General features: G+C 46.2%; 1 protein-coding gene across 3 annotated transcripts; it reads left to right on the forward strand.

Moving 5' to 3' along the window:
- The first annotated feature begins 302 nt into the window (after positions 1 to 302).
- Positions 303 to 7,841, forward strand: ZBTB18 (zinc finger and BTB domain containing 18). Of its 3 annotated transcripts, XM_055714606.1 has the most exons (3): positions 303 to 600; positions 1,760 to 1,843; positions 3,976 to 7,841. In XM_055714606.1, exons 2-3 carry the CDS (start codon positions 1,831 to 1,833, stop codon positions 5,556 to 5,558), a joined length of 1,596 nt encoding a protein of 531 aa, XP_055570581.1. In that variant the 5' UTR covers positions 303 to 600; positions 1,760 to 1,830; the 3' UTR covers positions 5,559 to 7,841. The 3 variants fall into 3 exon arrangements, with proteins under 3 accessions (XP_055570581.1, XP_055570582.1, XP_055570580.1); XM_055714607.1 differs by lacking the exon at positions 1,760 to 1,843; XM_055714605.1 differs by lacking the exon at positions 303 to 600 and having other exon boundaries at positions 1,467 to 3,882.
- Positions 7,842 to 10,491: the final 2,650 nt, after the last annotated feature.

Below are 10,491 nucleotides of genomic sequence, written 5' to 3' on the forward strand. Positions count from 1 at the left end.
TCCGCCACGGCTCCCCGCTGGGTCACGCCCCCTGCCTCGCCACGCAGCCGCGATTGGCGGCGCTGCCGGCCTTCCCGGGCCTCCCTCCTCCACTCAGCGCCCGGCGCGACCCGTCACTCATCGGCCAGGCGTCGCGGCGGTTGGCGGCGGCGGCGGCGGAGGCGGGCCGGGCTGTCACTCAGGGAGCGGAGTCCGAAGTGGGGAGCGGGGAGGGGGCGAACATCTGTCTGCCGCAGCCCGGGCCCGGCTGTGCCGCCGCCGCCGCCGTGCGTGCGCCCGCGCCGCGCCCGCCCGGCGCCCCCGCCCCGCCGCTCCCCCGGCCCCCGCCCCTCCCCCGCGCCCGGCCGCCCGGCCCCGGGCTCCGCGCCGTCTCCGGCCGTCGGTGCCATGGGGAGCCGCTGAGCGCGGGGCCCGCTTCGCTCCGCCGGCTGCCCCGCTCGCTCCTCAGCTGCCGGCAGGGGGGAGGCCGGGGGGGGGGCGGCGGCCAGCGGGCGGGCGGGGGGGGGGGGCTAGGCGCGATCCCGGAGCGGCAAGTGAGCGAAGAGAGGAGCCGGCGGGCGGCGGCGGCGGGAGCGCGGAGACTTCGGGCCGCCGCGGAGTGTGAGTCCCGCTGCCCCCATCCCCACACACCCGCCGCGCCGGGGCCGGGGCCGGGGCCGCGGGGCGGGCGGAGTTGGCGGCGGGTCCGGCGGGGGGTGGGCGCAGCCGGGCGGGGGGGCGGGGGCAGCGCTCCCGGGCGGCGGGACAGGCCGGCCCGGCGCCGCTCACGGTTACTTTTCTTTTGTTGCCGCCGTGACCCGTGGGGCGGCTTTTCCTGCGGGCCGAGCCGCCGCTTCCTTCCCCGCGGGGCGGCCGCGGCGGGGGGAGCCGCAGCCGGGCGGGAGCAGGCCCCCGGGCGGCCGAGCCCGGCCTGAGGTGCCGGAGGACGGAGGAGGGGGGCGGCGAAAAGTTGCCGCCGCCCGGTGGGGATGGGGGTGGCCGGGCCCGCCGGGAAGTTGCTACGCGCCGCCGCCTCCCCCCGGCACGGCCCGGCCCCGGGCGGCTCGGTAGGGGCGGGCGGGGTGTGAGTGTCCCCCTGGGGGGGAGGGGGGGGGGGGTCGGATCCCGGTTCGGTGCCCGCTGCCCGCCCGCCCAGCGGCGGGGCCGGCGGCCCGGGGACCGGGGAGCGCGGTAGCTGCCAGCCCGAGCCCCCGCTGGCGGAGCGCGGTGTGAGCGGAGCGGCGCGGCTGCGGCAGTGCCCGGCCCGCACCGCCACCGGGCGCCAGGTCGGGCCCCCCGGGGCTGGGGCCGCCGGGCTGGGGGCGGCTGGAGGGGTCCCCCCGGCTGGGCTGTGCTGCCGGTGCAGAAAGCGCTCCTCCAACTTAAAAGCAGGAGTGTTGCTGCGGCTACGGTAGAGCCCCATATGTTTAGGATTTTCTTTTTTTTTTTTTTTTTTTTTCCTCCCTCCCCGTTAGAAAGTTTGCAAAAAAAAAAAAAAAAAGAGACTTTGAAGTATTTTGTTTATACTAACAGAAGAGAAAAGTTCTCCTAAGAAAAAGCTGGTGGCAGGAGTGTAGAGGAGTAGCATATGGCATTAAAAGGAGCACAGCTGGAGGTAGCATTTCCATCTGAACATGATGTCAGAGCAGCTGACAGCCTGCCATCCCTCAGCCTTTTATTCTAACACACAGACAGGGAGTTAGTGTGTGCAGATCTGTGTGTGGAGAAGGTATCTCATTCCTCTCTAACATCATCTCCACTTTGCATCTGTCTCTCCTAGTCTGCTTTTTTTCCACCGATCTAACAGACCTGGAGCCAGCAAGACTCAGAGGAAAGGACTTAATCAGGTTTATGTGTACTAAAGGTAGGAGTAGCAATAGATTAGATACAGCATATTTCTGTTTTGGTGTGTTGTTTATTGAATTTCAGGGGAAAAAAAATCACATTACTTTTCTAACCAAGTTTAGAGGTAATATATGAAATTGAGTATTAAAGAGATAAGTGGACTTGGTCAAAAGGCTTGGGCTGCAGTTGGAGAGTATCAGTTCTTGGGCACATTGTTAGCGTTAACTTTAATGCATATCGTGAGAATGTCTTGGTTTGGAAGGAGGAGAAAGCAAGTTCATTCTTCATTTCTGACACCAAAACTGCAATGGATTTAGTGGCAAGCCTAAAGAGAATTCTGCTTTGTGTTCTTGTACTGCATCTTTTAAATGACTTTACGGGGGTTTTTAGTGAAATATGCAAAAGTGTCCTTTTTTTCAAGAAAGGACCGTTCTGGCTGAAATGTGTTTGTGGGGAAGTCTTTCATTAAACTTCACGGTTAAATATCCAGCAGCTCAGAACCATAGTAGCATACAGCTGTAGTGCTTCTGAAAGATAGAAATCAGTTATGTGTTTAAAAACTTTTGTACCCGGGAGAATGGCTTGACTGGTTTCCTCTTTTCTTTCTCGTGTGCAGCATTTGAAATCTTTTATTTCAGCATAACAATAATTATTTGAAGGAGTTTTTGTATTTGCGACTAATTTAGAACTTGTAGATTTGAGCTGCCTGAATTGGCCAGACAGCTGTAATCGCACTCCTCTATTCTTAATCTCTTTATCTGGGCAGCAGCTGCCATATGGCCACAGTCAGCTGGATCAGATGTTTATAAGCTTCCTTCTTCGTCCCTCTCTGTCCTTTCAGCCTCCTAATTTGATCACAGCTACCTTGTGAGCTGCCCTCCAATCTTTATTTTTAGCCCTCTTAAGGATTAGGATTGATGTTGGCTGTGGGGCACTTAAAGTGATTGTATTGTAAATCTTCGTGCTTTACTCTAGCAATGGTATTTTACAGAATATAGTAGGGGTTGTGTTGTAAGTTTTAGTACATCTTGGTTTGCAAGGGATGAGGATTTTACGATAATATGTGCCAGCCTGGAGAGCCACGATCTGCTTAAATGGTTTGGGAGACCATTGCTATCAATCACAGAAGAATAGATTAAGATAGGTTTTTGAGAGATTTTACTTTCCATTTGAGTTTTTTCTTCTCTACTTCTTTTTTAAGGTTTTTTTTTTCTTTGTCAACAAGGAAGGTGAATAGAAAAATACTTGGGTAAGAACAGTACTCAGGATACTGATTTTAAATATGCACACATGCACACACGCTCACGTTGAATGACTTTTTTTTTTTTTTTTTTTTTTTTTTTTAAGTTTGGTACTGCAAACTCTGCCTGGTGTGGGAGGGGAGGGAAATTTCTGTCCTTCTGCACAGGGGAAGCAGTGCTTGTTGGCGTTTTGGTTGTTAGTTTTCTCTTGTAAATTCTGCATGTTGGCAAAAAATGCTCATGTTCTATTGTACAGTATGGGGAAGGTTTAGAACCTGCAACTGTACTTACTACAAGAAGAAAACCACGCAAACTAAATTTCTGGAAATCTTGATTTTGCTGTTGATATAAATTGACACCCGTAAATAATTTTTATACTTTATGAATGTTAGACCCTCAGATTTGGCTATATTAGCATTTCTTCGTGCGCAAACCTCTCCTCTTACTACAATTTTACTTTGAAAAGAAGGTTGATGATGTGATTTATTTTTTTTTCTTTCTCCTCAGTGATCACTCAAACTCACTGTTTAAAAAAAAAAAAATTTTTTGGGGGGGGGGGCGTCTGCCCTCCTAGGGACGCAATCTGGAGGAAGTTCCCTTAAAAAAAAAAAAAAAACAACAAAAAAACTGTTGAACAGATTTTATGAACAGCAGTGATACTTGAAAAAAATTACAAGTGTACCTATGCACTTATTAGAACGGCTTATTTACCACGGAAAGGAAATCGTAACATCAGTGATTGATGGGGGAAAGAGTTGCCATCCTACATGCGTGTTAAATAATCTTTGCGTGGTGCCAGTACCAGCATTCTGGCACTGTAAGTACGAGGCTTTTAGAGTGGAATAACTTGGATTCGTAAGTTCTGTGATTCCGACCTACGTTTAATTTTTTAAAATCTCGTTGCTTATAGGTTATGAAGACAGTATGGAGTTTCCTGACCACAGCAGACATTTGCTACAGTGTCTGAGTGAGCAGAGACATCAGGGTTTTCTTTGTGATTGCACTGTTCTGGTAGGAGATGCCCAGTTCCGAGCGCACAGAGCTGTACTGGCTTCATGCAGCATGTATTTCCACCTCTTTTACAAGGACCAGCTGGACAAAAGGGACATTGTTCATCTGAACAGCGACATTGTTACAGCCCCAGCTTTCGCTCTCCTGCTTGAATTCATGTACGAAGGAAAGCTCCAGTTCAAAGACTTGCCCATTGAAGACGTGCTAGCAGCTGCCAGTTATCTCCACATGTATGACATTGTCAAAGTCTGCAAAAAGAAGCTGAAAGAAAAAGCAACCACGGAGGCAGACAGTACAAAAAAGGAGGAAGACGCCTCAAGTTGTTCAGACAAAGTGGAGAGCCTCTCCGACGGCAGCAGCCACATGCCAGGAGACTTGCCCAGCGATGAAGACGATGGAGAAGATGAAAAATTGAACATCCTGCCTAGCAAAAGGGACTTGGCGGCTGAGCCTGGGAACATGTGGATGAGATTGCCCTCAGACTCAGCAGGCATTCCCCAGACTGGCGGAGAGGCAGAGACGCACACAGCAGCAGCTGGAAAAACAGTAGCCAGCCCCTGCAGCTCAACAGAGTCTTTGTCCCAGAGGTCTGTCACCTCCGTGAGGGATTCAGCAGATGTTGACTGCGTGCTGGACCTGTCTGTCAAGTCCAGCCTTTCAGGAGTTGAAAATTTGAACAGTTCTTATTTCTCTTCGCAGGACATGCTTAGAAGCAGCCTGGTTCAGGTGAAGGTGGAGAAAGAGGCTTCCTGTGATGAGAGTGATGTTGGCACTAATGACTATGATATGGAACATAGCACTGTGAAAGAAAGTGTGAGCACTAATAACAGGGTACAGTACGAGCCGGCCCACCTGGCTCCGATGAGGGAAGATTCGGTCTTGAGGGAGCTAGATAGAGAGGACAAGGCAAGCGATGATGAAATGATAACTCCAGAGAACGAGCGAGTCCAGGTGGAAGGAAACATGGACAGCAGCTTGCTCCCTTACGTGTCAAACATACTTAGCCCTGCTGGCCAAATTTTCATGTGTCCTCTCTGCAACAAGGTCTTTCCTAGCCCCCACATCCTGCAGATCCATTTAAGCACGCACTTTCGAGAGCAGGACGGGATCCGCAGCAAGCCTGCTACCGATGTCAATGTCCCGACCTGCTCATTGTGTGGTAAGACTTTTTCTTGCATGTACACCTTGAAACGTCATGAGAGGACTCATTCAGGTGAAAAGCCCTACACTTGCACCCAGTGTGGGAAGAGCTTCCAGTACTCCCACAACCTGAGCCGCCACGCGGTGGTTCACACGCGGGAGAAGCCTCATGCTTGTAAGTGGTGTGAACGCAGGTTCACGCAGTCCGGAGACCTTTACAGACACATTCGGAAGTTTCACTGTGAGTTGGTGAACTCATTGTCTGTCAAAAGCGAAGCACTGAGCTTACCTACTGTCAGAGACTGGACCTTAGAAGATAGCTCACAAGAACTTTGGAAATAAAATTTTTATATATATAAATAATATATATATAAATCTATATAGTTGTGGTACAGTCTAAAAGCAATCTTGTTTCCTTGAACTGAAAGTTTGGCTATTAGCTTGTTTTTGCACTTTAAGGCAGCATGAATATTTCACTAATTTAGCACTCCGATAAAAAATGAACTGTAGAGGTAATCCGACAAAGTAACAAATTACGGAGCGTTTTTTTTCCCCCTTTTTGGAATAGAAGCCAGCGGATACTTTACTTCTAAGGAATCTCCAATTCAAAAAATTTGGACGTGGCTTGATTTTCCCCAAAACACTGCGTTCTTTTAAGCTCTCGATCTGTTTCCTCTTAAAATCTGAATGTAGAAATCCTCTCCCAATTTTGTCAGTTCCTTTACATTTCTATAATTGCATGAGTCCTTTCTAGCTGTTGGAAACCTGAATGCTTTTAGACCCAAATGGAAAATTTCTGAAATGCTGGATTATCTATTTTTAAACAAGCGTTTGACTTAAAACTTATTATGGCAACTTCTGGATTTCTGACAGTTCCCACTGGAAAAAAAACACAAAAAAACACAAAACAAAAAACAACACAAAAACATAAAACAAAAACCCTGAGAGTACACTGGGATCACTGGGACTCTGTCTTACGTGAAGGTTTGCTTGGGATGAAAAAGGATATTGCAGCTTCAGCAGTGATGAACTGTGTGTTTAAAAAATGTGAATTACTGTTATTGTATACTGTAATTGATTACATGGGCCGGGGGGAGGTATCAAAGAACTTGGCAGGTTGTGTTGATGCTCTTAGTTGAGTCTTGAAAAGTAAATATTAACGCTACAGAAATGCATGATTTTCAGTATATTTTTGTCTTTGTTTGCATTGTATAACTTTAACGAGTGAGTTGAAAATTATTTAATTTCCTTAGGAAAAAAAACTGACACCGTTGAAAATGCCAGTGTTACGAAGAAGAGAAATGCACTGTTTTTATTTTATCTAATTTAAATTTACTTTCCCACTGTCTTTAAGTTGAGAAGAACTTAAGCTACGAGTCGCCGATTTAGCTACGTTAACAAGGAAAAAAAAAAAAAAAAAGAATGTTTACAACCAGGCTTCGAGATTTGCATGTGCGGTGTGCATTTACTAACCCCAGACCCCTTCTAATTGCACAGACCCCACGCCAGCTCCAACTGAGGTGCGTCCATTTCCCCAGATGAGCATTTGTAGGATTCCTGCTGCACCACTCCACCACAATAGGTCGTTCTTTTTTTTCCCCCCCGTTGAAAAGAGGCTGTGGACTGAAAAAAAAAAAGGAAAAAAAAGCCCGGGGCTGAAAGGCCTGGGAAGGCCTGAGTGGCAGGGGGGCCGGGGGAGGGCAGGGGGAGGACTATGCGTATCCAAGCAGCAGAGACTGCAGCCTGACGTGTGGTTTTAATGACCAACACGCAGGTCAAAAGCATTTTGCACAGTGTTTGTTTTCCTGTCTTGCACTTACAAATAAGGTCTATGGGAGTAGCATGGAAAACGTTTGCTGTTTTTTCCTTTTTTTTTTTTTTCCCTTTTTTTTTTTTTTCTCTCTGCTTTTGTTTAAAATTTGATCGCCTTAACTACTGTAAACATAGCCTATTTTTGTGCTTAAGATACTGAATGGAAAACTCCATTGTGTATTGCTGGACTGTTTTGGAAATATTTGGTCAAATGTGTGTTAATTTGGCTGTAATGGCATTTAAAACAAAAAAAAAAAAAAGCTGTGAAAATGGCCTTGGAGCGTTATCTTTAGTTACTTGAATAGTTTCTAGGTTTTAAAACTACATTCTTTTCTTAAGTTAGAGAAGACAATCAGTGTCTGAGGAAAATGGACTTTCTCTTGGATTTTTTTGTGGTCCTCGTGAGTGATTGCTTTTTTCCTTTCCTTAGTTTCACATTCTTCTTTTGTTCTAAAACTTAGACTGACATCTAGCTTTGACAATCATAGTATGTTTTATTTTCCTGAGGGGGGAATAACTTATAATGCTGTTTAGTTTTGTACTATTGGTGTGTTGGTGAATTTTTAAACTGTGTGCTAACTGCAATAAATTATATGAACTGAGAAATCAATTCCCTTGTCTTTTTTCCCTCTTTTAAATTATAGTTACGGAGTATTTTTTATAATGTGTAACTTTATTACTTTTGTACAGACTTCTATTGCTAACTGTGTATGGAATATGTTTTCAGTATGCTTTTGAGCACTTTGTTGCTAACGTACATATTTACATCTCACTTAACATTTAAAAAAATTAAATGCTTGTGTTTTGAAAGCATTTCTCTGTGTGTAGCTCTCGATCATTCTGTAGAGGTATTTTTTTATTATTATTTTTTTTCTTCCCCAAAGACTTTTGCAGAAGCGGTCTATTAAATTCCTGAAATGTTGCTGCCATGCAAATATCTGTGCAGACGCCCAGTTCCTTTTCTAATTTCACCCCAAGGAGCTCTCCCAGGCTCGCTCTTTTGTATTCAGTCTCTTATCAGAACAGTAGGGCAGAAGGCAACAACTTAATCTGAAGCGCTGGCTGGGTACAGACTGCCCGTCAACGTTAAGGTAGGCAGTCAAAATGTCCAAAAGACCGGTAATACATCCAAACTGTCTGGACTACAGAGGAAAATGGAAATAATCCTGAGTCCGTTTGGGGATTTCTCTTACGGACTAAACGTTTCTTAAAAAAAAAAAAAACAAAAATGAAGCTTAGCGAGACCTTTGAAAAAGACCTGCTTTAGATGCTTGTTGCAGGATATACCCAGCATTCTTGTTTGAGGCCGCTCCATCCTAGGAACGAGACCAGCACTGCAGAGCCCGATGGGAATACGAAAGTAGAACTAAATTAGATGTCTGGAACGGAGACAGCAGGACCAATTTGAAGGGGAAAAAAATACCTGAATTTAAACATTTCATTACATTTGTCATCTGCCTAGGTACAGCTGAAGTTGTGCCTTGACCAAGTGAATCTCGACGCCTAATGCTATTCTGCTTGTCTTCCTGCATCTACGGTAATTTGTACCTAGCCAAAATTATCTTTTTCACTGTTTTTATAACTATTTTCAACCATCACTTGCTGTGTTTGGGGGTATTTTTTTGAGTTACTACAGCTATTTTGAAAACATTTCCTTTTGTCAATGTTAGCGTCTTCGGCCGCATAGGTTTCTCTTTTTCTAGCAGCAGCCCTTTCCTCTAGGCTTTCATACGGTGGAGTGTTATGTGTAGTTAAGGCACTTTAAAGTATCGTCAAGACTGGAAAATGGCTAATACTGCAGTTCCAAAATCCATGCAGCTGATGAGCTGTGGATGTGGCTCTAGGCACATTCACCATTTGTTCCCCAGCGTTAAGATTTCCAAGAATTGTAGCTTCCCGAATGAAGCTAGACTTAGAAGAAGCCCCTTCTTCAGAAGGGTAACAGGGAACACAACTTAGCCATTAACGACAAAATAGTACAAAATAGCCTTTATACTTTAATCCGGATGGTTTATACATGTGCAGCACACGCTTGTGGCTGTCGGAGTGTTTCTGCAATGGAAAGACGAAACGTGCTCCTGTGTTGCTTCTCTCCACAAGCTTTAACGTACTGACTTACCTGAGTAGTCGTAACGTTTTGATCTTTCCTTTTTTTAGTTTTTATTTTTATTTTCTTAAAACCGTCCCTAGATAACAAAGCACGAGAGAAAATTTTCTTTGCCTCGAGGGTACGTGGTGACACAATCCTCACCGTTCGTGTTGCCATGATGGTCAAAGGCAAATTGCAGGGATGGGAACTGTGCTCTGAACTTCACAGGTTCGGGAGGGTTTCCCTGACCACTGATAGCCATCGCTTTTTAACTGTGAGTACTTCTAGGCCAGGGCTCACAGGGAACATGCTAAATACTGTCATTCGGCTGGTTTTTTAACCACTGTGGTAGCTTAATATTCCTTATTTACGAATTATTTCTCTAAACTCAAGCTTAGGGGTTTGGTGTGACAGAGGCTTTTGAGTCAGGTGTAGCATTCTATAGACACCTACTCACTGAGACCTGCGCGTGTTTTAGGTGCAATTTGAAGAAGAACTTGGTAGGAGTTTAAAACAAAAATTTCTGGCTAAGGAAGGGAAGGGATCCTCATCACTCCTCCTGGCTCTTCTGCGTGAGGGTAAAAGCGGGTACCAAACAGTCCCAGACACTTCTGCTGAGCCTAAGCGAAACCCGCATATCCCTTGAAAACCTGCGTCGCCTTGTCAGAAGTCTAAATAAAATTTTAAAATTAATTTGTGAAGGGACAGATTCCCCGTGCCACCTCACCCCAGTGGCCGTGCTGGCTCACCTGCTCGGGAAGGACATCAGGACATCACCCTCCCCGCCGCCGCATACCCTCTGCTGTCCTTCTGCGGATAACGGATCAAGGGATTTGTCAGCGGCGGACTGACTCCCTCCCCTCCTAATTAATTCTACAAAAAATGGAAGTGTTCTAACTTTTTAATGGGCTCCTAACATACAACTTTGAAAATCTGTTTTCCCACCCTACTTTCAAAATTGAAACCCTGCACTCCCCTTTTTATGGTCAATGATGCTGCAGCCATTTGTAGCTGGGGAAAAACTTACAAGGGGGGGAAATTTTTACCTGCTCCCTCCCTCACTTTGAAACAATGCAAATTCCTTCAGGACAAAGGCGAAATATGTTTCGAGTCTGAAAAAATCCCCTAAAATTAGAAAACTGATTCTAAAATATTGTCATGTAGTCATCTGTAGCAGGGTTCTCAAACTTATACATTATTAACGCTATTTGTCCGTGTGATTTCCAAACTGAAATACTTCCAGGGAGTATGATCTTTTATTAAACAAATCCAACCAAAGCATTAAGGTGTTGTTTTGTGGGGTTTTTTTAGTGGGAGGGTAAACGTGAATTTTAACAGAACAATCTGGTATTTTTAAAGGGAGGAAAAAGTGAT

This window comes from Falco cherrug, chromosome 6, assembly GCF_023634085.1.
Source record: "Falco cherrug isolate bFalChe1 chromosome 6, bFalChe1.pri, whole genome shotgun sequence".
In the NCBI taxonomy this organism is placed as follows: Eukaryota; Metazoa; Chordata; class Aves; order Falconiformes; family Falconidae; genus Falco; species Falco cherrug.